Source organism: Centropristis striata, chromosome 3 (assembly GCF_030273125.1).
Source record: "Centropristis striata isolate RG_2023a ecotype Rhode Island chromosome 3, C.striata_1.0, whole genome shotgun sequence".
Taxonomy (NCBI): domain Eukaryota; kingdom Metazoa; phylum Chordata; class Actinopteri; order Perciformes; family Serranidae; genus Centropristis; species Centropristis striata.
The window spans coordinates 12,916,922-12,942,822 of NC_081519.1; the positions used below are offsets into that span (position 1 = coordinate 12,916,922).

The following is a 25,901-nucleotide window of genomic DNA, read 5'->3' on the forward strand; positions in this document are numbered from 1 at the left end:
GGGGGCCTTAGACACTGCTCTCTATTTTGCCAGTGGTGGAGTGGCACTAGGCCTGCCTCTGGTGTGTATCTTCATGGATCCTGCATTGATGAGAGCACGAGCTCTACTACTACTTTTGAGCTCTACAAAATATAAGGATATATAAAAAAAATCTCAAATTACATGATAAAAAACATAAAGAAGTTGACCACAGTCAAAACATTATAGGATATGAATTATTTTCAAGAACAACATTGTTAGTAATTGACATTGCATTGAAGTTGAAACATAGCTAGTGATGCATGATGTACAATTGAGTGGACAGACGATTAATCCGTATTTCCTCCAAATATAAAATCAAAACTTGGAAAATCTTTACATAATATGTCACCTTAGATGTTACTTGATGTAATTATATTTTTTTTACCTGCAGTGGTATCTTTTTATTGAAGCTAGACACCGAAATAGCCGAGGTGTTTGGTCTTTCTCCCTGTCTGTCGGCCACCTTGGTTTCACTGACTACTTTATCCCTTTGCAATGATCAGCCAATAGGATTTTTTGTATGGGATGATGCATTAGCTTCCACTAGTGTGGACTATATGCAGCAGTGCCCAAAATTACAGGCATATATAGAGAAAAAGCACTTTTTAACAGCTGTACACTGTAGTGACCTCTATGCATGAAAGGGTTGAGACAGGTGTTTAAATGGAGAAGGTAAATACAGGTATATTCATATATATAATGTTGCCGTAATAACTATATGCAAATATGGAAGTTAATTGATGTTATTATTTAGATGTCATTTCAGACGTTTTGCATCTCCACCGTATAATCTGGATGATATAATTCCACCACTGGCCATTAGAAGGAATGTATCCTAATTCATGCTATAGAGAGATAAATAAACTGAACTATAATCAGGTCAAAGATAGATAACAATACAAAGCAAAACGGGTTGTGCAAGTCTTGATCGCGTGTTTCCACTTTACCTGAATGTCATGTGGTTCCTCTGAACCGTGTTTACCTGATGGCTTCCTTGGAAATCTGTAATGGGCGTGTAACAATACCTGTCCTGTATGATTTAAAAGCGCTCAGCCCGAGCAGAGAGAGAGCAGAGAGTCACTCCAGCAGAGACTTAACCGTCAGTAGAGAAGTCTACCCTCTCAGTCCTGACAGTAAGTATAGATCTAAAAAAGGCTGCTAGATGCTTTTCTATTGTAGTGCATAATAGTGCAACGCTTTGATGTTAAATCCTTCTTTTTTTCTGGTTCTTTGCAGAACAAACAGCTTCCAGTCTCAGCTTCACCCTCTCCACCACTCATCCATCATGTTTATCAACGAAGAGCTCGAGTGCTGTGTGTGCTGCTACGAGTACTCCCGTAGCGACCGGGTCCCGCGGGTCCTGCACTGCGGACACACCTTCTGCGCCCCCTGCCTGGAGAAACTGTGCAAGCAGGAAGGGTTCATCCGCAGCGTGTCTTGCCCCATGTGCCGCTGGGTCACCTGCACCCGAGCCAGCCTCACCTTATCCGGATCCCTGTGGGTCAACACGGAGATCTGGGACCAGATTGTGGAGGAGGAGCAGGCGAGAAACCGACAAATCCGGGAGGATATAAACGACACAAAGAGCAAACTCATCCAGTCAACACTGTGAGTGACCCTCAGTTTTTTCCTAATACTTACTAGGGGTGTAAATTACATCATCATGATACGATAGGCTATTTTATCGATTATTTGGACAATTATACAATATTTGCAATATGATACAAAGTCATATTAATTTGAATCAACACACAAACAGCAAATTAAATATGATTAGACGCCTTTTCTGACATTTAAATGAAAAAATTATAAATATAAAGTGTGAATTTCAAAATAAAGGTGCATCTTAAAGCTATGTAGATATTGTCACTTTGCATTGATGATATTGAATTTTTGATCATTGAATTGATATATCGATACAGATCCATGTCAGCCCTAGGACTTAAATAAGAGCAATTTATGGCTGTTGTGTTCTTTTATGCAAGCTTCATATCTTAACATATGTCTTTCTCTCTGCCCCCCTTTAGTCCTGTTTCAAGGCACTCTGGTTTGACTTCCGTTCTCCAAAAAGTATTCAGCTGTGTTCTGCATGAACAGTGAGAAACGGACGCTTACTGACAGCTGAACAGCAGAAGAAATCTGCAGCCTCATCACCAGACAGACTTGATAAATGTGCATTATAGCGCAGAACTGCACTAATTTGGAAGCACCCCAGTTGTAATGGACCTGCAAAGGACCTGAACGGCTTTGTGTGACTTTTCCTATGCCTTTCTACTTAGTTTTAAGGGTTGTAAGTCAACAAGTTTTAAACTGTGAATTTGTAATGAAATCTGTGTACATATGTTAATACGAGTAACTGTGAAATATTACACTTTCGATCAGTCCTAATTTGTTTTCTAAAGGTGATCTTAATGACCGTCTGAAAATATATTTTAAGTATGAAATGCTCATTTTTGTTTTAAGGACACAATGCAATAAGGGATTTTGAGTTTTGCTGCATATTCTTTATGTATTCTAAGTTGTTCTTCAGTTGTTTATATTTATTTGTATTTACACACTGTAAGACATTTCAGGTCAACTTGCAAATGAAGGTTGACCTGCTGCCTTAAAACTGCAAGTTAACTTAAGATTACCTTTGTTTCAACTCTGAAAATAAAGTTCAAAAGGTTGATTATACTACTGCTCTAGTTGTCACAATGTTTTTTCTTAAGTTGTCAAAGTTGACTTAACTTTTAATCACTTGTAATCTTAACTTGATACCATTAGTTGAAACAAAATATAATTATACATCATTGATACATGAAAACTTTTAATCACATCTTGTTTAAACTTGTTACTGTGAGTTAAAACAACTTTTTTTTTTTTTAAATGACCCCCATTTAAAGTTAAGGATTAAAATTCTAAATTTGTTTCAACTTGCATGGTAAATGACAGAGCTTCACACTGAATTCTTGCATTTTTCCAAGAACATTTATTTTATAAATACATTTGTATAAACTTTAACAGAAGTTAAAGGTTTTAACATGCCAAACCCAATGTATGTCTCTGTAATGTACAGAGGGTGGACTTGCAGACAGACAGGACAGACAGACAGACAGACAGACAGACAGACAGACAGACAGACAGACAGACAGACAGACAGACAGGACAGACAGACAGACAGACAGACAGACAGGACAGACAGACAGAGGGTGGACTTGCAGAAAGACAGGACAGACAGACAGACAGACAGACAGACAGACAGGACAGACAGACAGACAGACAGACAGACAGACAGGACAGACAGACAGAGGGTGGACTTGCAGAAAGACAGGACAGCGAGAGAGGGTGGACTCGTAGAAAGAAAGAAGGTGAGGTGGGGTTGAACAATGAGGAATGTGAGATAGTAAACAAATAATCATAAAATCTCGACATGAATATGAACAATGTGGAACATTGATACATCTTAAACATGTCTTGGCATCAAAACAGACCTCACTTAGGTTGACAACATTTTAAAACTGTGAATGAGAGAATAAGTATGGCGAAGTTGTACAGAGGAAAAATCTGGTATACGCAGAGCTTTACAAAACATCAACATCCACGTCTAAAAGATTCTTTAACCACAATTTGAAACAAAAGTTTGTTTTCATTATACCTCAAAATGTTTTGCACATTTAAACTATTTTAGATTTTTCAACGATTTCAGATTTTTCAACTTCACAAGTGACACATTTGTCAAGCATAAGTCAGGTATGCGTGACAAATGTGTCACAGGTATGTCAAGTCTGACAAGGCAAGCTTCCCAAATAACTGCTGCCTCCTAGTAGTTGCTTGACAAGTGCATTTCTTTGTTTACATGCGATATCTAAGCAGTTTATTTCTGAGTCCATGGATTCTGGCTGAACATTGGTCCGGTTTAATTTTCATGACAACCCTCTGAAGGAACTCAAAAGAATACTTCATATTACGTGGGTACTTGAGGTTTAGGCAGTAGATTGCATCCAGTAACATGGCAAAGCCTGTGGGCACATCTCGGAGGTCATGTATGATGATCTTCTCCTCTACTACCAGAGCCACGTTGAAAACATCCAAGGGAAATGCATCATGCAGAGGGCCTTCGTGTCCAATCAACAGTCCAACTTGCATCCCGCTCATTAGCACGTCAAGGGTTTCACCATGAGCCTGAAAGACAAAAACACACATCTTAACTGACTGACTTAAACATCACTGCTAGGCTAATAGAGAAAGGCTACAGATGTCTTTGACATTAATTGAGTGAGTGTTGTCATTGCCTTTCTGAATGATCATTGTTAAGCCCAAATAATAAAACAAAACAGTAATTTTGGCCACTAGGAGGAGCTAAACTGAGAGAAAATGTACTGAATGTTCTCTATTTCTCAAAAATGTAGTATATTCTGATTTTAAGTATGAATAAGAATTCAATGTTATATACATTGCATTTGAAATGAAAGAATGATTATAATAGACTATGCATCATACAGCTAGATGCACATGGACAGAAACTCCGGGACACACCTCTGAACTAGCATATAACATGTGGTCAAAAATAATAAATCTAGGATGTAGCCTACTACTTTATCATCCCAGCAAACCCTTCTCTGATATACTATACTACATACTAAGCTATTTTAAAAAGTAGCCTAATGTGATAAGTTAACATTACATTATTTAAAAACAATCTATAATATGAGTCTGGATATTTTATTACATATTGGTTAAGTTACTGCATTCTAGGTTTCATTACATTTTCAATTTAAATTAAGGGCACATTTCATAAATTTTTCACTCATTTACTATTTTCTTTGTAAAAAATGACCCCTTACGAAAATAAAAAATGTTAAAACAAAACAATGTAATATAAAATGTGTAAATACGGTGTCTTACATCACACATCCTGATTATGTCAGAGGAATCTTCTGCAAGGTAGCATGGAAGACCAAGTAGGACAGCTGTTCTTTTGTTTTGGTTCTTGTCCTACAAGAACAAGACAAGAGTTTGTGAATAAGATACCCAAGCCAGAATACTAATTTTAGTACATTAACAAGAAATTATTTCTGTGCAGTACATATCTCCTTTTGAAGACAACTGAGAACACTGCTCAGGCGCAACCTCCTGCCTGATGCAGCAGCTTCTCCGTACATCTGTAGAACACCTTGCACCAAGGCATCAAGTCCATCCAGGAATGACTCCAGCAGGTCTTTGGTGACGATTCTACTGAACTCAGCACTGAGTTGAAACCACTAATAAAACAGCAGAGAAAAGGGCAATGAGTGAGGGAAAAATAAGAGCAGCATAGAGCTCTAAGGGACACACAAAAAACACAAATATGATTGCAACATGTAGTGCATAGTTTGACTACCTAAAACAACAAAATATAGGATTTCTATGCTGTACTCAGTTGGCAAAGAATTACCTGTCTCAACATGAGTTAAGTAGGCTCTAAAACCTCCAACCTGTTGATAATGATTAGTTAAGCATTTAATATCTTATCCTTCCTTTCCCACCTCTCTGACTCTAGATCTATTTATTTAACATAAATAAAGCCATAATTATTGATTATCTTGTTGTTTTATTTATTACTTTAAAATGTGTCCCACAACTGCTTCACAAGAATAAATAAACAAACATAAAATACAATATTTTTTGGCAAGACATGTTTAAAAAAATCAACTTAAACAACCATTAACATCTATAACATAGAGAACCTTTAAGGTTTCCTAACATCAGATAATTAGTCCATCTTTCTATAGTCTATTTTCAACCATAAATATGTTGAATAAATTATGAAAAGAAATGTGCGAATTTCAGAATACCTTACAAGATAAATTCTAATTTCTAACAGTGACATTCTGAATGTTTCCTTCAACAAGAAACTAGACTCTTACTTTTTTTCTTAAATATTCCAATTAATTATTGCAAATACAGTCTACACATCTGGCATCATTTCCTTATCTACCCTTTAGGCTGCAGTCCGTAAATAATGTTTTCCTTAGTCAATGCATGAAGTTTAGTGATTAAATTAGCTGCTTATAACCTTGTAACAGAATTCTGATATGGATGCATGCATGCTACATACTTATGTAGCATTAATAATTGTTCACCCTGTTGAAGTTTACGGTAACGTAATTTAATGCAGCAGCAGGAAAGGTACCTGGTACTTCCTTTACCATTTCCCAACAGCAGACTGTGGCTACACAGGTTAACCCTCTATGGTACGGTGTTGCCCTAAGGCAACATACCCATTTTTGGCCTGTTAAATTTCTACAATCCATGTTTTTGAGTAACGCAATACTTTAAAAAAGAGGGCCTGCATGACCTCCAGGAGGCCTTATTGAAACCGTATTTTGCAGACTTTTCCAAAGGAAACAGCTTTGCCATTTTGCGCCACAAAAAAAACACTCAAAATGTCATTTTCTGGCCCTATTCCATCTGGGGAAAAAAATTCTTTTTCAAAACCTTCATTTTTGATAGTTTCATACACTTAGACTGTTCAAGACAATCATTTCAATGGGTGGTTGGTTCAATGCCTTCAGGCATCATCAGACAAGAAACAGGTTTAAAAAGTTCCTTTTATAATGTAAAATGTTATGTATTGTACCCTGTTGAAGCTACTGAATCGTTTATATATGTTTATTAAATAAATGATGTTAAAATGTAAATAAAAATTTAAAAAACTTTTCTTTTTCACTTGTGCATATTATGGTACAATGTTGCCTACGGGCAATTAACCCCAAAAACTACACAAACAACAAACAACAAAAAAATAATTTCTTCAGATTATGTTTATTTAGTCTATTTTGAGACAAAAACAACAACATTTATTTCCTAACTGGCATCATGATGCTTACCATAGAGGGTTAAGACTGCCATAAATATATGTTTAAAAGTGAATTCCTGCTGATCTAGTTTGTTAACTATGTAATATCTGAGATAGTGGGTCACACTTACTACACCAATATTCTAAATTTTGCGTACTTAGATCATCCCAAATATTTCCAACAATCATTAATACACCCTTAGATAAATCCTGCATTTATATAAACTGAGGTTCATATGTGCTATATATTCACAGGCAATTTATTTATTTCACATTTTCATGTATAACATGCCAAAAGCCTTCAAGTTACTTGAGATCCAGCTTTCAGCAACCAAAAGACCAATAAACGAACTTTAGTTCAAAGTGAAAAGACTCACTTGAGTGTTTAAAATGTGAAGTGAATGCCCAGAAGGATCACTACTAGTGGTGGAATGTAACTAAGTACATTTACTCAAGTACTGTACGAAACTTGAGGTACTTGTACTTTACTTGAGTATTTCCACTTTATGCAACTTTGTACTCCTACTCCACTACATGCTAGAGGCAAATATTGTACTTTTAGTCCACTACATTTAGCTACCAGCTTTGGTTACTTTTCAGGTCAAGATTTAACATAAAAAAAAACATGATACATTTAAATTGATAGGACTTTTTTTTTTTTACGTAAACCTCATAACAGTGTTATTAGTGGTTAAAAGGAGCCATATCGCCCAAAATTGTTAAGATATTGGCTAAACATACAAAATGAAATTAAAAAGTGTTTAAATGTAGATCTTCCCTTAGAACCATCCTGTTTTGTGTTAGGAATATTGCCAGAAGATCTAGATAACAATAATCAGAGGGTATTGCTGAGAATCCTTCTTCTAATTGCTAAGAAGATGATTACAATATCCTGGCTGAGACCGCAGCCCCCCACAGTAGCACAATGGAGAGAGAAAGTTAAGGATGTTTACTATATGGAAAATATAACCGCAAGGTTACACTTGAAACTGATGTATTCCTGACTAAATGGTCCCCAATTACTTCACATTTTGTTAACTGATATGACTTTTGATCTGATTGATGTGTTCTATATGTGTGTGTTTTGCTTTTGTTTGATTTATTTATTATTCTTTAACTATTTTATTTTTTCCTCCCTCGCCATTCAAATATGAATAATGAATGTTTGTACACTGTATAGTAATTTTATCGCTTAATGAGCACCACTGCCCACTTTTAAATACGGACTCTGTCTGGATATTGTTGGGATGCCAAACTCCATGGACGACCTCTACCCCATGTACACCTGTGCTGTTTCTTTGAATTTGTGAATGTATGACTGCACCTGGAAAAAAGGAAATAAAAAGAAGTTCAAAAAAAAAAAAAAGGAGCCATATCTTTACAAAATTAAAACACTGCTTACATTAATGCATCAATAATAATAAAAAAATGGAATACATATAACAATCTGAGTGGGCCATTGTGCATATTGAGTACTTTTATTTTTGATACTTTAAGTACATTTAGATGCTGATACTATTGTACTTTTACTCAAGTTTTGAATGCAGGACTTTTACTTGTACTGGATTCATTTTACAGTGTCATTTTAGTACTCCGACTTAAGTAAAGGCTCTGAATATTTCTTCCGCCACTTATCACCACACTGTCAAAGTTAAACTCATTAACCCTGTGAGCTGCCACAGGTAAGACAGAAAATGCTTAGTAACTCTGAGGGACCTTATTGTTATTCCAATCTATGTACTGTATAGTGACTACAAGGCAGGTGTGAGTTTGTTTATGCCAGTGAAAGGTAAAGAAAAAAAGTGGGATCCAATAAGGGTCAGTAATATTTTGAGCTTATCCGCGGTTTGTGAACGAGTTATCGAGTTATGCAAAGTGTTTTGCAGCTGTAGAAATATTGTGTTGAAATGTTTTAGTGCTCAAAATATTTTGCTGGAATGTTTAACAGTTCAAAGTTTAAGAGATAAACACACATTTCTTGTCTGTGGATGTGACACTGAGTTAACAAGCAGAAAAAGTCAGAAACTAAAACCAAAACAAACTGTTCTGAATGTGTGGTTATTTTTTTTTATTGAAAACAGTGACAGTGGATTATTTGAGCTGAAACCTTTTCCCTGAATTAGTTCTACCAAATAGCCTCTTAACTATACTATGTTAAGATGAAATACAGTTAAATATTCAGACATTACAACACAAAACTAATGCAAACACAACAGGGAAGGATTTACTAAAAAGCTTTCATAACCCACAGAAGTCATCCCGAGACTCACCTCCTTTAACTAAAAGATGGTGGCAGGAGAAGCCAAAGATCAGCTGTATTCAGACGAGACCAACAGTGTGACGGTTGTGTGCACACTGCAGTAATCCAGGTGTGAAAAACAGTGGATATCAACGTATTATATTCACACAAGAATGATGCCAGAGTGGCCACTTTAACACATTTTCTGGGGGAATACACTGTGTATGTTTGGTGACTGACTTACTCTAAAAGACATAACTGCTAAACTGGCTTCTCATCAGACACTTATCTGAGCAGAAGGCCTATTTCTTAACAGATTTGTGATCTACTTATCAGTCATTGTACAGCAGTGTGGGTAGTTTGTTACAACTTTCCAAAGTGTCATGGAGAGAAAATGGGGAATAAATCAGCTTTTTTTTCCTATATAAACCAGTAAAACTGGCCATAAATCCATATTTATAAATGAGCAAGTCCTACATAGTCAGGATTCACAGATATAGAATATTTTTCAGATTTTTTTTAGATTTCAAGGAGAGAAAAGTAGGAGAGAAGGTTAATCTTGTTTTTTTTCTTTTTAAACAATTTAAATTTTCACGTCATTCCTCAGGATGGTGCTCCAACTCCTCTGTACTTCATAAATACATTCAGCACTCAGTTAAAAAAAAAAAGGTTTCTATTGCATAAGGACATGATTAATCCTGCCTAAACACTACATTAACAGACTACCACATGTGCACTTAAATTAACATGAATCCATCACAGTTTTCACCACATCTCTTATTTCTCTTATTCGACATCTTCATGGACCTTCCTCTTCCTTTCTCACACGGATAACATAATTTAAAAACATAGTAAAAGACGTGAGCAAACGAACATGGGTAAGGTACAGTCATTATTATGTTAGCTAAAAACACAGGGCCTCACTGGATTAGTGTGAAAACTTTATAACAAGGGTCGTGAGAAACTCTCGTGAGTCAGGCGTCTAAACGCTCGCCTAAAGTGTCGTCGCAGCTTGTGACAGGAGCATAATCTCTCTTCACACAAAACCTCAAGATAACAGGAGTAAAATACATTTACCACAATGCCTTAATCATACTTCTGGATAAATGGGGATAAAATACAGGCTATAAACAATATTGTTAAGGGAAAATAAACTGATATGATATCAAATAATACCTAAGAACATTTTAAAAACACTAAAAATGACCCAAAAGAGCATGTGAATGAGTTGTGAGGTGAAATGCCGCCTTGGAGTCAAAAGCAGCAAACAAATAAGTGACGAACATTTATCTACTCAAAACACAGCTTGAATGTCCCTTTGTCATAGTATGAGGGGAAATAGATTTCTTTCTTTGTTCAAAGTGTGTGTGGCTCCCTATAGGTACGGGTACTGTGTGAGGCGCCTGGGGCTCAGCTGGTAGGCACTGTAAGCCTCGGCCCGGGGCGTCACGCTAACGTAGGGAGAAGCGGCAAACGGGTGCTGGTAGGCCGCGGGGAGGCCGTGTAGCAGGCTGCTGACAGAATCCTTACGACTGGCCGAGTCCCTCCTGGAGGAAGACGATGAGGTGTATGTTGCTGCATAGGCGGAGGGGGAGTGTCCGTGGCTGGCGTGACCGCGGCCTAGCAGCTGCTCCATGGCCTGAGAAGCTGAGGAGAGGGCAGTGGAGGCTGGGAAGGCGTACAGGCTGGGGCCGGGGGCCGAGGCCGAGGCCAGGGCCGACACCTCGGGGAAGTTGTAGTGAGAGGAGACAGCCGGAGGGAACGTGGGCTGGCGGCGCAAAGATGAGTCACTGTGAGAACGCTCCTGAGATGAAGAAACAACCGGCTGAACCTGAAATGAAAAAACATGTTGATCTGTTTCTGAAGTGCAAGCGGTTAAAAATCAAAATAACGTTTGTTTTCTTGGCCGATTGCCACAGTCCTGAAGTGGTACATTCCACTATTTCACAAGAAAAATAAAGAAGAGATTGCAAGAGGGAAATTTCCTATCCTGCTAATAACGCAGGACTCATTTAAGACAAGCCCTTGTGTCCTATCAGAAAAATGGCACACAAGTTGACAGATGTGAAAAAAACAAAACTTGTTTCTCATTTGCCATTACTTTGTTTGTCCAGCAGAGAGCACTTTGGACTTTGGATTGTTTGTATAACTCTCTAGTACCCAAACTCTCAGAATACTTGCAATATATATTAAAAGGAGAAATGCATGGTTGTTGTTGTTGTTTTTAAAAATCAGTTTTAAAAAAAATGCGTGTCCTACAGATAACAAACACATGACTTCGACATCTCTGGGAGATGTCTTTTGCAACTTATGACTCCTCTATGACCTCTTCTACAGGTCAACATAAATCTGTCTCGTGTTGCTCACTTTAGTTCAGGGATGTCCAAACTATTCCAGAAAGGGCCGTGTGGCTGCATATTTTCATTTCAACCAAGCAAAAGCACATAGTTCGACCAATCAACTGTGTGAAGACTGAGATCAGTTGATTAACTGAGTCAAGTCTGGTGTGCTGCTGCTTGGTTGGAACGAAAACCTGCAGCCACATGGCCCTTTGTGGAATAGTTTGGACATGCCTGCTTTAGTTCATTGAATGCCTGACAAGTCAGTCACGGTTCACAGCATTTTCCATCAAGTGCTTACATTGTCATCTAACTCCTAAAAAACATAAGTTTCCTTTCAGAAACAGCATGGTATTGTTAACCTCATCTTTAATCCTTTATGGGGTTGCCAACTTCTTTCTTTCTTTCTTTCTTTCCCTCTTTAATTATCTTAATATTGGTTAAGCAAAATATTACAAAACAGTTCCATGGAATTCGACAACAAAGCTTTATTAACATCGACGGTTGAAAAACCACAACCACAAAAGAAGCCTCACCTGGCTGAGGTTTAAGGGGTGTGACTGGCTCGGCACCAGTCCGTGGCGCTCCATGCTCTCCCCGGAGCTGCAGGGCTGACGGTTTGATGATCTTTTAGGTTTCATGTAACTCACTGTGAGGTAAAAAGATACAAAGTATTATTAAATTAAACTGTTTTCTTACCGAAAATAAAACTGGTTCCTAATAACACACAGGCAACGGTAGATGAGTGACTCTCACCAGTCTCCAGGCGTCCACGTGAAACTGCTCCTCGCTCAGAGCCCTGGGTTTTGACTGAGGGTGCCACCACAGCCAGAGACTTCGCCTGGCGGGTTGAAATGCTGCTAGCAGGGTGAAGTGTGCGGGGCAGAGGAGTCAGGGGGCTGGCTGTGGAGGAGTCCGAGTCGTGCACCGTCACACAGCTGATAACGTTTGTGCGTTGACTCATGCTGACACTATGGAAATGGAACAAAACAGGGTTATTGCACAAGAAAATTTAAAAAAAGTTATATCAAAGTCTTGAAAAGTCCTGTTTTGATCTGTGTTCAACAAGTACCGTACTTTCCGCACTATAAGGCGCACCGGAGTATAAGCCGCAGCAGCTAATTTGAATGATGTGTACATATATAAGCCGCACTGGACTATAAGCCGCAGGTGTTTTAATGTTAAATTACCATATGTAAGGGTTCGTGCACAGAGGGGATTGTGGGGAAAGAGTTGGCTGCTTGAGGAAGCTTCTTTTACAGCCAGATTGACTGTCTTTAACTCAAAAGCTGCATCATGTGCATTTCTACATTTGTTTTCCATAATGACGGTTTGTGCATGAAAACTTCCTTTGCACAAACTATCTCGCTCTCGTAATGTCGGTCTTGCTCTCGTTCTGTCTCTCGTACCACTCTCGGTTTCACTTTTACTTTTACGCGCTACCTGTTTCACTCTTTTCCGGCGCGCTGCCAGATTGGCTCGGGGTCCTTCGTCTGCTGCTGATTACGGCACGGCGACTCCGACAAACTAAGTAGCTTTCGACACAAATACACACAGACAAGTGAAAAATAGCTTAAAAGTATATGAAGGACCCCGAGGCGATCTGGTACGTACACCTGCCTCCAGCTTTTCCTGCTGGAGCCCGCCGCTCCTCGCGGACCGGTCATAGAGCCCATAGAGTTAAAGTTGGTGGACTGTAACCTGTAAAATCCAGATTTAGGAGGTAACCTAGTGGCCGTTAGCTGTAAAAATCCATAGATTAGCCGCACCGTTATATAAGCCGCAGAATCGAAAAATGGGGAAAAAGGCACGGCTTATAGTCCAAAAATTACGGTACTCTTTTTCATCAATACTCGTCATAGCATTTTAGAAAAGTGCCAGGATGTAGGATAGTTTCTGAACTATAAATACTGACCTGTTGCAGCCAAGATGGAAGAGAAAAGATGCCAATGGGCCCTTTAGCTATAGCAGTTCTCAGTTGAATAGGCTCAGAAACCCCCCCACTAAATATTAAGAGCAGTATCTTGTCCTCACCTGGCGGGATGGAATTTGCGCTCGTCCTCCGTGTCGGTGTCACTGTGGATAGTGATGATGCTGACCGCCGGGCTGGGGGTATCGGAGATGACGATTGGCTGGGACAAGGTGGCGCTGGGTGGAGACACACCGCTGGTGCTGAATAATGATGCAGCAGATATACCCCTACACAAGGAAACAAAAGTAAATGTTGAGTTTTCCTACCTAAACATGATTTTAGCTGTGATTGGAAAAAATATAAAGGCAAATCTTTTGTTTCAATCTATCGGACTGGAAAAAAAAAAAGTGTCCTTTAGAAAAACTACATCTCTACAACATAAAATATTACATTAACTGCACAAAAAATGACTTGACTGTTTATCTTCATTTACATCTATTACAGCTGTCAAAATACCAGATTTATATTACACAATGATAATGGCCAGAATGATATTATTGCAATATCTATAGAACATTTAAATAAATAAATAAATATGCTATCAGTCAAATTCAGTGTTTGTAACCATAACTGTACAAAAGCAAACATATTTAAGAGGCGCTGGATTATTAACATGATATTATCACATGCGTGTTCTTGACATGATATCAATATTTCATTGTTTAATATGTCAATACTGGTATCTTAACACCCCTAACATCTCAGTCACAAAGTGTAAAAACATGATAAACTGGGATAAACACTTGCTAAGTTTGTATCATTTGGTTTGAAAGCCTAATCCTCGATGATGACCACTCAAAAATCAAATCATAAATTGGAGATATAAACCTGCAGGGCTCTACCAACCTGTTTCTGTTCTCTGCACGCCTGGCTTTCACCTTCTTCCTCTCCTGCTGGTTCCTAGCTTGAGTTGTGCTCCTGTAGAGGGCCAAAGATCAAACAAGTCAGAGGTGGACACCACAGGTAAAATCAGGACATGAAACAGAAACACAAAGAAAGCTTACTTTGATCACAAAACCACAGCATGTCAGTGTTTACTTCACTGTCTATCCCCTGCATTGCATCCCTCACTTTGCTGTTATTCAAGCATATATTTCCATTGCCTTACAGTAGCAAGAAAAACTATGTGGACCCTTTGAAATTACCTTGTTTTCTGCACTAATTTATCATAGAATGTGACCTGGTCTGCATCCAAGTCCCAAGTATAGACAAATACAATGTGCCTAACCTAATACCACACAAACAATAATAACATTTGGTAACACTTTCTATGAAGACTACATCTATAGTGCATTATGAGTGCATTCATAGTGAATTATAATGCTCATTATAATCAATCATAATGCATTATGACTGCACTCATAAACACATATAAAGCTTCATGATGCACTATATCAACAGTTATAAATATAGCTTATAATGACTTATAAATCCAAGTGTCTTATGAGTGCTCTTGACTGGTTATAAACTACAGGCTGACTGATGAGGCTTATAATACATTACAACTACTCATACATACATAGTGCATCATGAAGCTTTATATGTGTTTATGAATGCAGTCATAATGCATTATGATTGATTATAATGAGCATTATAATTCACTATGAATGCGCTCATAATGCACTATAGATGTAGTCTTCATAGAAAGTGTTACCTAGCATTTCTTGTCTTTATTGCACACATCAATTAAACATTTCAAAAGGGTTCACATACTTGTCCAGCCACTTTATGGACTAATGGGTCAATATATTGATCAAATTGGTTAGATATGATTGAGATGATCTACAACAATGCAAGGTAAGTCATATTAGCCAAAAGGATAATAGGTATTAAGTGATGTAAAGAGGAGTTTTTTTAACCAAAGATTCTCAGCAAAAAGGCATCTTTTAAAAAAAAAAAAAAAGTCTGTATTTTGAAGTCTTTGTGATATTTTGAAAAGGAATGGCAGGAATCTCTATAATAAATGTGAAGCTATAACAATTAGACATTTTGGACTTGACAGTGGTTGGATGACCCACCTCCAGCTGTGTCCCTGCTGCGTGGAAGCATCGGGGTGAAGCGTTTCCAGAGGTGATTCAGCAACACTCGACTGGTGGGCAGAGCTGTGGATGGCCACACCGGGGACCTGCTGCCATGATGATGGTATGAGGATCTGTTGAGTGCCGGTGGGCCAGGCCTGCTGAATAAAAACAACAGACAACCAACAGTTCAGTACATGTAATATCATCAATCAGATATTAATGAGTCAACACAAGTTATATGATTGCTGAAATGGGCCAGACAAACTGAGCCATGCTGAGAAATAAATCCAAAGACCAAAAAGACAAAAAGAAAAACCAACTGGCCAAAAGCACAAAGATAGATAAGCGAGCAACCTTTCCCAAGCCATTCTTTTATTTTAGCATTGCCCTGCAACAAATGCACAAGATGATATCATGCAAAGCACGAACAATGAAGCACTGTAAATAGTGAGATCAGGTTTATAGATACACAGGACCATGGTTCCTGTTAAAGAAGAAATACTGAAGAAAGAGATTAGTTTAGTTCACTGATGCCAAACAGTCTGCTGATAAGCTGTCTTGGGAAAAGGCATGCCACATGTTCTGGGGCTGAAAACAAAAGTGGTGTGTCAGAGAGTCGGGCTGTTGAGGAGGGATTTTAGTGGGCTTTGTAGCTGCGACCTCCTTTGCTGAAACCAAGGAAGGACAGGACAAGAGAAGCTGCAAGCAAAGCGCAGACCAATTCAGCAACACATGCGCTCCATGCCCTCAGCACACCTATGGGGAAAGACTGTGGGGGAGCGAATGAAAGAGTGTGTGAAAGGCGTGGGGAGGGGGAGTCCTTTGGAGTGGAAAAAAGTTTGTACAGTTTTGTCAATTCTAATTTAATGTCAAGGGGGAATAAAAAAAAAGATTTGAAAAAGAATACTGAGAAGGAAATCCAGGCCCCCAAAAAGATTAATTTTCCTACAAAAATGAGCACAGAGCAAACATGACTCTCACAAGTCTGCATTTGAAATGAAGGAATATGATGCATGAAAAAATAAAGACAGCCTTATACAGAGCGTGGCACAGAGGGAGAGGAAAAATTGCAAACAAATGAAAAGAAAAGCTGGAGTGGGGCGGGAGAAAGATGGCATTGTTAGTGGTATAAAGAGTGCACGTGTGCATGTATTTCTTCTGGGATGTCCTTGTTGCTTTACCAGCACTGTGGCTGTGTGCTCCAGGAGGGTGGGCCGACCCACCCCGGTGCCCAGCCCCAGGGGCAGTGAATACTGGGGGCCTATGCCTGCTGAGGGTGGGTGCAGGGTGGCCACCATCAGGGGTGTGCAGGAACCCTGGAGGAGGGAGGGAGGGAGGATAGGGGAGGGTAGCGTTAGGCACGGTGAAAAGTAAAAAGTCCTTCAAACGGCTGTATGTGAAGAGATGCACACTGGTACCACTGGCCATCTGGACACCTGACCTCTGCAGTGAGCACCAATTATTCCTACTTTTAGCAAACAGCAATTAAGTAGACTTTTGAGCCAGATGAGTCTTCCGCATTAAACATCTGGCCTCCATCCCAGATAAGAGACTGGGAATAAGAGAGGCTCGGCCCTGACTGGCAGCCCAATCAGTCCTGAAAGCAAATCCAAGGCGACAGCAGAAACAAAGAGAAACAGCACTGGACTGCGTTAATTTTTTGTTATTTCAAAAGTGAGTGGTATAAATGCATCTAAATGAAACAGCATTTTCCACTGAAAGCAAACCTTTTTATTGAAGGAAATGTCTTCACCTGATATCCACTAAACTTGCTCTGCTGGCAGCAAATGGAGAAGGAGTGGGCATGAAAAGAGAACGCCAATAGGAAGACTCGGATGCACTCGGTGCCTCCATGAATGAGCAAAACTGGGCATCATTTCGCTCAGCTTGGCGCTAATGATATGGTATCATTCATGGTTGATGCCAGATTTTTTTCTGCAACCCTGAGTTGAGGGTTTTTTTTAAATGAAAGATGACAAAAACATGTGCTCATGTGCACTGTGTCAAGGAAATCTTTAAAGTTGCTGAACTTGAAGTCATAATGTACAAAAGGTGAATATTTCCCTCTTAGCCAGTCTCAGACTGCATACTGCTGCTAATACATACCTCATCCCACATGCACCTCCCCTACAATACCCCCCTCCTACAGGAGATGTGTGTATGACACCAGGGTACTTGGTGTACATGGGACCCACTCTGGATCCATTCATCAATACACTACACTGAGCCAGAGAAATACACGGCATAACACTGAAAGATTATCAAATAACTCTTTTAAGTATCTGTTGCTTTTCTTCAATCTGCCCATATCTCTCTCTCTCTTTTATACAGGCCAATTTCTTTGTGCAAATTTGTCAAAGCGAGTGTGCCAAAGACAATACAAGCATGGTGTCTCAGTCGAAGTCATCATGAATACATAATTTTTTTAATTAGCCGACTCACAGACCTCTGTAATTTGACACCCACACACATTACAAACTCTTACCTGTGTGAGCATACTTGGCTGGATCTGCAAGGACTGAGCAGACTGGTTCTGAGGTACTATGGGTACAGAGTTCTCCATCCTCACAGGGAAACTGGAACTCTTACTGGATGGCTGAAGCCCTGGAAAACAAACAAAATGCCAAAATTACACCATTTACCATAGCCAGAAACTGTAAAAATAGAAATCGTTGTTTGCTTTTAAATTTGCCAACACTCCAGTCTGTCAGGAAAAATAGCCAAATCTAAATTTAAAATAGTGACATTTCTTGAAAGTGTCTACATGTCTGTTTTAAGTTTTCATCAAAATAAACCATTTGCCATCTTGCAAGAAAACATCCAATTTTGTGCTCCTCAGGGCAACTGGGAAGCGATGAATTCAGGGAAAGTTAACTTAACAGCATGCTGTATGGAACATTTTTGTAAAAACAAACTTCTTCAAAATTCATTATTGAAAATGATTGAAAATGTTCATGATTTATTTATTATAACTGTGATATACTGCAAAAAAAGACATTTTCAATTCTTCCTACTTCTAACCATAATTGTGAATTCTCCGTAGAGATGCAGGACTTCAACAAGGCCACAGCGAGTACGATGTGTCAGGACTAAAACAATGCCCTTGTGGTTCAGGGGGTTACTATGCCTTACTCCAGAAACTTTAAGTGGGATACACAGGCATCTTATTGAGGTTTCTGATTGCCATCTGCTTTTTTTCTGTGATAAAATGAGGTAAAAAAACCCCAAAAAAACATAGTTGAATTACTTGACGTTTGATAAGCCCTCCACACCACCGCAAACCCTTGTGTTGTTTTCCCCCTTTTTCTGTCTGATCGCAACTTATTGTTTTACCTTGAATAGTGGAGGGTGGGCAGACGATGAGAGTCTGCTGGAAGGGTTCTGTCTGGCTACACAGCCCAGCAGGACGCGTGGGAATCGGGACACTCTGTTGAGTGAGCCCGGGAATGTTGATAGTCGCCTGCTGGTACAGAGCTGGCTGGTAGTTCAGCAAAGGCACCGCTCCCCCCGCAGAAGGCACCTGTTAGAGAAAACACAAACACAGCTGATTACTACTCGAGGAGTAACAGGTCCCGAAACAGGTGTAAGAATCAGTGACGAAGATATGGATCATACCTGGTTATGCTGGTTGAGTTGGCTACTGAAGGTAACAGTGAGGTTCCCCGCTGCAGCGCTGGGCACTGCGTTGGTGGAGTACAGCGATTTGCTGCTATCGTAGGAGCTCCGGCGCTTACAGATCTCCATGTTCTGGAAGCAGGACTTCACACTGGAGAGGGTGGCATAAAATGTTTCAGTGAGTACATGGTAATCAACATATACAGTACAGGCCAAAAGTTTGGACACACCCATCTCATTCAATGCGTTTTTCTTTATTTTCATGACTATTTACATTGTAGATTCTCACTGAAGGCATCAAAACTATGAATAAACACATATGGAATTATGTACTTAACAAAAAAAGTGTGAAATAACTGAAAACATGTCTTGTATTTTAGATTCCTCAAAGTAGCCACCCTTTGCTTACTAGAATATAAGACATGTTTTCAGTTACTTCACACTTTTTTGTTAAGTACATAATTCCACATGTGTTCATTAATAGTTTCGATGAATTTACAATGTCAATAGTCATGAAAATAAAGGAAAAACATTGAATGAGAAGGTGTGTCCAAACTTTTGGCCTGTACTGTACATGCAGCAGTGCTTAAAAGACGGTCTTCCCATCATACTTACTGTGAGCTGTGGGGATAATCCATGAGGTGGCTCATTGTGACAAAGGGGTGACCCAGAGTTTTTGTAGGCGTGATCCTTTTGTCGGCATCCAGACGGAGCATCCGCTTCAGGAGGTCTATAAACTCTCGTCTGTCTGCTTTCTCAGCCAACATGTCTGTCCCCTCCAAATGAGAAGACAGGTTCACCTGGAATACAAAAAGAATAATACACAAATTGAGTCAAACAAACAATATCAGGGATGGGTAATGTGATTTCCTGGGTGTGAAGCACAAAAACTTAATTAGATGCTTTGTGAGAAAGTCATCTACCTGCATCATGTCATCCAGACAGTTGAAGATATACTTCCTGGCCTCTTTGGACTTGATACCCATCTCCATTTCATGCTCCGATGGAGTCTGCAAAATGAAAATCATTTCTGTTTATCATTATGTGCCAAAACTATTAAGATAAGAAGTGAAGTGATATAGATGCGGTTTCCAAACAAATAATCTAATCTAGCAGCAAAATGTCTTTATATTACGCCTTGTGCCTCAAAACTATGTGTTGATATTATTTTTCACTTTCACCAAGTTAAATCTATTAACAAACATCATTCCTGATCATAACTACATTAGTTAGTCATTTCCTCAATTTTAACCTTTTAAGTGACAGTTTAACATCATGCCAGTTTTCTATGGAAAAAAAAAACAACAACACAAAAATGATTTCATCCATTTTCCCCACAGTATGATACAGTATATCAATGATTAGCAAAAAAACATTGATTCAGATCAGTTGCATTTTTATTTTTTGTGCAGAAAAATCTAATTTTTAAAAATCCCATTCACTATTTAATTTTCATTCATTTTCAGAATTTTCATATAAGGTTATTTATTTACCTTAAGCCTCCAGAGTGGGTAGCTTGAGTCAGGTCCTCGATTGAAGAAGCGACCAGTTTTAGTGCCGGCGCTCAGCAAGTACTCGGCAGGCAGACCTTGAGTTTGAGAAATGTAACGGATCTGGAGACGAAACGGGGATTCAAGTTTAAGAATCACAGTGAGACAGAACAGTAACATAGACATGACAACATTCTGATTGCATGCAATACTAGATAGATAGATAGATATACTTTATTTATCCCAAGCTGGGAAATTACAGTGTAGCAGCAGCATTACACACATAGACAATGACAACACAATTAAATAAAAAGAACAACCTAGGCATACTTCAAGCAATAAAATATAAAAATACAATAAAAAATAAAGTGTCTAAAGAAGGAGTATGTATTAAGGAGTAGAATAGAATTCCAGTGCAGAATAAATATGAATATACAGAATAAAAATGTAGGTGCTATGAAACAAATAAGGTGCAATGAACAGTGTGCATAAAAAACACATAAAGTGCATAGACAGTATGTAATGAACCAGGCTATTATCTGTTATTGTACAGTGTGACAGTCTGTACCAGTTCTTCGTCTGCAGCGCTTATCTCTTGAATCTCTTGGCTTTAAGCAAAACTAGCAGCTATCAACATGGTAGCCTTTTCCAGGCATTTGGTACTGACCTGGTCATACTCGGAGGCTCCCGGGTAGAGAGGCCAACCCAGAAACAGCTCAGCAATCACACAGCCTAAAGACCACATGTCGATAGCCTCACAGAATGGCAAACCCAAAATGATCTCAGGAGCCCTGGAAAACAGAAAGATGGTTAAATGACTAGCATCAGGTAAACAGAGCTGAGCTACAAAGTGTCACAAGTGAAGCTGTAGTTAGGTGAACAGAACGCAGCTGGTTTTCTTCTACTAACCTGTAGTAGCGAGACTGTAAGTACGTTGAGCAGACGGCTTTGGACACGTGACTTGCTGAGCCAAAGTCAATGACCTTCACCCTGTAGGGCTGTCTGAGGGGGTCGACCAGCATGATGTTCTCTGGCTTCAGGTCTGCATGAATCAGACCGAGGCTTTTCAGTTTCATCAGCGCTGTAGCCACCTAAAGATACAAACACACAAGTATTAATTTGGCCGCAATACTTAGAATAAAACGTTTACAGCAACAACAACAACAAAAAGAAAAGAAAAACAAATGTTTTATGAATGTCTGCTAAGACGTTCACCAACCTGCTGCAGGATGGGTCTGATGTGCCGTAGGGGGAGTGGGCTGAACTTGCTGTGCTTGAGGAAGTCATACAGGTTCTGCTCCAGCATCTCAAACACCAGGCAGGTGTGACCCTTGTGTTGGAAGCATTCATATGAACGCACAAAGTTGTACTCATCTGCGTTCTCTGCGCTCAGCCGGTTCAGAATACCCACCTATTAGAGAGAAAAGAATGTAACGTATCAATAAAAGCTGATTCACTCATGTTTCATAACAAGAAAATGCATGAACAAGGGAAGTAGGGAAGTGCACAAGAATGCTTTTTTACAATGGCTGCAGGTTTTATTTAACAAGTTTGCTCCAAAATAATCAGTAATGCTGCATGTCAGTGGTATCACAGACAGGAAGTCACTTCACATCAGCTGCATTTCAATTTAACAGCCATAACCAACAACAACCTGGTAGCATCTGTAGGTAAAAAGGAACCCATATAAACGCCCTACTATGATCCTTAGTTTGATAATGAAACGGACCATTTCCAACACAAAAGGAGCCTCTGGCACACGGGGTAACAGAGTGTTAATAAATTAGCTTTGACAATTTTTCCAAATCTCCATCACAACAAAACAAGACCTGTTAGTCAAGTGATGGAGACAGAGGTAGATTAGAACAGGTAAATATCTGGTGTTTGTTATAGTGCTGCCATAAACTTGAAAATATTAGAAAAATATATTTATTCAAGACTATTTTTGATACCACAGAGGAAAAAAATAGAACATAACATTATGTCCAATGAGGACACAAGAAAATGAGACAAATAATGTGAAGCTCCTCTGTGAGTGAGTAAGAGGCTCTGTGGGCACTACAATGAATAAACAATGATTAAATCCTACTTATTCATTTCGTAGGACTTTTAGGACCCTCGAAAGATAAGGACACTTTAAAACGAAGGTTTTATTTTTAGATGAATTCATTTAATGCATTTTAAGACTTCAAAGGATCTGCAGGATTTCTGGAAGTGCATAATGTATTGTTGCATAGCTTAGGAAGAATTCAACATTTCTCGAGCTAGACCAATACATCGTCAGGGCCTACGTTTACATACACACACTGCCAACAGCTCTCTGCCACTGTTGTCAAATAAAAGCAGTAACCATAGTACTTGTAGTCGTGTTATCAAAGCAGGATACACAAACATTTTGTTAACCTCATGATGTGTGCTTACCTCAATTTGGCCCTGACGAGCATACGAAGGATGGTTTTTCAGGATCTTGATGGCCACTATCTCATTGGTGCCCCTCTTCCAGCACTTGGCCACTTGTCCAAACGTGCCTCTTCCTAAAAACTCCAGCACTTCATAGCTGCAGGACACGGAGCACAGGATCTCATGCTGCACTAGTTGATAATCCCCTTCCCCGTTGGAGCTGCTGCTCTTGGTGGTTGGAGCTGAGTGAGGTATCGACTGGCCGGTGCCTCCTCCCCCACCACCCGTACGGGTGGAGTAAGTTGCTGCAGGGGCTGAGAGCTCCTCCAATATTTGGACACTGCCACATCCACTCCCACTGCCTTCATTGGTTTCCTCGATTTTCCTCTTTTGCCCGTGCCTGTGCGTCCTCGTTTCAGAGAACGTCTCGGGATGAACGTAAGAGGAAGATGTTGCCTGCTCTGCCACACGTCGGCTGGATCCACGGGGCAGACTGCCTGTGCTATCAGCCGCCCTCACCACAACCTGACCTCTGGAGCCGGGTGCTACAGGGGGGAAGACCAAGGATGGGGCAAAGGGAGGAACAGCGATGGCTGGGGTAAAGGTGTATGCCGCCTGCCCTGCTATGGAGCTGTAAGCTTCGGTGGTGGAAACATCCCAGACATTGCTCTCCACCTTCACCTTCTTAACGCGACAAAAGGCACTGGAGGAGATGGAAGGAGGAGAGAAGACCTGCAGCTGAGAGCTCATCTCTGAAAATAAAAATATGTTTGACAATTAGACAGAGATATAAAACTTAAGTAATCTTAATAAATTCTTAAATTTATGAATGACCGTTTCAACCAGTGTTTAATATATTGCTTACACTACATATGCTACAGAGACCAAAGGACATCAGCTTAAACACTTCTGTAACAGTGTCAACAAAAAGTGAACTGAACAGAAGCTGAAATTATGAACGGATTCATTGATTAAGCTACTAGCAGAAAATTAATAAATATGTTTTTTCTGACAAAAACAAACATCCTCTAGTTTTCTGCAATAGGTTTAGTTAGCTGTTGCTAATATAATGGAGATGGATTGTAAAACCCAGTAATCTTGACATGAAGCAAATAAATAGATAAATAAACTGAGATGAAGATATGTTTCAACAGTAAATGCAGTATGTCAACGCTTTATAGTTTAAGAGAACCAGACTGCAAAACAGAGTTAGGAGTTGCAGCATAGAAAATGCTGTCATTTAGGATGTGCAGCAGGACAGAGAAATATGTACTTAAGTGGATAAAGCAGTAAAGATTTTGATAAACAAAACAACATTTTTAAGAATAAACAGTCAAAACTCTCTGTTTCCAACTTCCAAAATGTGAATATTCTCTAGCTTATTTGCTCCCCCATGACAGTAACTTAAATATCTTTGAGTTGTGAACAAAAACAAGGCATTTGCGGACGTCATATTGGGCTTTAAGTAACATTTATCCGCATCTTCCATCGACATTTAGCTGCATTTTATTAAACCTAACAACCAATTAATTAATCGAAGAAATAAACACATTCATAAAAAACATGTTTAGCTTCAGGCTTTAAAGTGGAGCATGTACACTTAAGTGCAAAAGTGAAAGGATAAGATGGAAGCACGTTGAGTACATTTTTATCTGAGTTATGCACTGGCTCTTTATCTCACCATGATATGTTTTCTACACTGTTTCTCTTCAATGTCCAAGAAAGACGATTTGTACTTTTGGTTGGTTTCTCTTGCTTCTGTGCATTTTCTAATAATTTTTTGCACCGAAGGTATATTTAAAACTAAATCAAGCATACAATAAAACATTAACAACTAAATGTACGCTATGGCATAACATAACACTATAGGCCACTAATGGGCAGCTCAGGCAGTGTTTCTATAAAATGACAAACCGGTAAACAATTGTCTGTTGAGTCCGATTCCCGTTGAACAACATTTTCCACTTCAGGGGGAAATTAAGTCCATTTAAGTTTTGACACAACCGAAAATGCAGATGAGCCGTGTACCCAGAGATCATATATGTATACATCATTAAACAATCTACTAAAACATAATATATATATTATATATACATTCATTCTACACCATATACATTATAATAACACATATCATATATCTATAGATGTACATGGCACAGAAAGACTCAAGGGTCGAATCAACAAGCCAACCTTACTCAACTTGCTAATGCTAACAAGCTGACGCGTTAACTTCGTGAAAATATGGCGTTGACGGATTAGTGGCTCATCTCACAGTAACAAAGTTAACTTAAACGACACAAACAGCACGGGAAGGGATATTTGATAAGGAAACAAATGGGACATACCGGATTGGATGTTGTTACGGCGTCGAAAAACGGCTTCGCCCGAGGTTTAAATCCCACTGCAGTCTGCTGGACCAGCGCTATCCGATTAGCTTCCGCTAGCTAACGTTAGATGCTAGCTAGGCCTGCATTGTTTCCTCAGTCGATGGTGAACTGGGCAGCAGGACAAGATGCTACAGTGCCGAGTTTTCATAAGAAAAACACAATAATCTCATTGTATAATGAGGTTAAATAATATAGTCCAAAAACTATGTATATTTGTTGATTAAAACATGATAAATTATACTCTAAACCCGCCTGCCTCTGAGCAGCAAATCCACTTTTCACCGGAACAACCACGTCCTTATATCATCTGCGATTCTTACGTCATTTCCGGTATCTACCGTAATTACTGTGAATTTGGCACACCGATATCAACGCAAATTCGTACAAAAATGAACGATTCAGCGGGGTTTATTGGCGATAAAAGTCATAATTAAGTAAGTCATAATTGTTATAAAATGGCCTTAAGTCGAATAGTTTGTTAGAGCGATATTTGAGATTTGGGTTTACACATCAAGGAAAAGGGTAAACAACAAGTTTACGGTAAAACAGAAATTGACGTGACGTAAGTAGAATATACCAGTAATTTTCCAACAGACC

The 25,901-nt window shown here is 39.1% G+C and overlaps 2 protein-coding genes across 5 annotated transcripts; one reads left to right on the top strand and one right to left on the bottom strand.

Annotated features, from left to right (window-relative positions):
- Nucleotides 1–1,074: 1,074 nt before the first annotated feature.
- Nucleotides 1,075–2,677, top strand: LOC131968971 (RING finger protein 208-like). Its single transcript, XM_059330066.1, has 3 exons — nucleotides 1,075–1,154; nucleotides 1,258–1,629; nucleotides 2,049–2,677. The coding sequence occupies exons 2-3, from the start codon at nucleotides 1,307–1,309 to the stop codon at nucleotides 2,119–2,121; spliced, it is 396 nt and encodes a 131-aa protein (XP_059186049.1). The 5' UTR covers nucleotides 1,075–1,154; nucleotides 1,258–1,306; the 3' UTR covers nucleotides 2,122–2,677.
- Nucleotides 2,678–9,432: 6,755 nt separating this feature from the next.
- On the bottom strand, nucleotides 9,433–25,594 carry hipk1b (homeodomain interacting protein kinase 1b). Of its 4 annotated transcripts, none has more exons than XM_059329259.1 (18): nucleotides 25,263–25,594; nucleotides 22,939–23,669; nucleotides 21,737–21,928; nucleotides 21,427–21,608; nucleotides 21,185–21,308; nucleotides 20,521–20,640; nucleotides 19,951–20,037; nucleotides 19,643–19,827; nucleotides 19,028–19,178; nucleotides 18,746–18,932; nucleotides 17,898–18,016; nucleotides 16,594–16,728; nucleotides 15,410–15,567; nucleotides 14,238–14,309; nucleotides 13,454–13,618; nucleotides 12,176–12,390; nucleotides 11,956–12,068; nucleotides 9,433–10,911 (listed from the first exon to the last, which is right to left on the bottom strand). In XM_059329259.1, the coding sequence occupies exons 2-18, from the start codon at nucleotides 23,665–23,667 to the stop codon at nucleotides 10,456–10,458; spliced, it is 3,390 nt and encodes a 1,129-aa protein (XP_059185242.1). In that variant the 5' UTR covers nucleotides 23,668–23,669; nucleotides 25,263–25,594; the 3' UTR covers nucleotides 9,433–10,455. The 4 variants fall into 4 exon arrangements, with proteins under 4 accessions (XP_059185242.1, XP_059185241.1, XP_059185244.1 ...); XM_059329258.1 differs by having other exon boundaries at nucleotides 15,410–15,570; XM_059329261.1 differs by lacking the exon at nucleotides 16,594–16,728.
- Nucleotides 25,595–25,901: the final 307 nt, after the last annotated feature.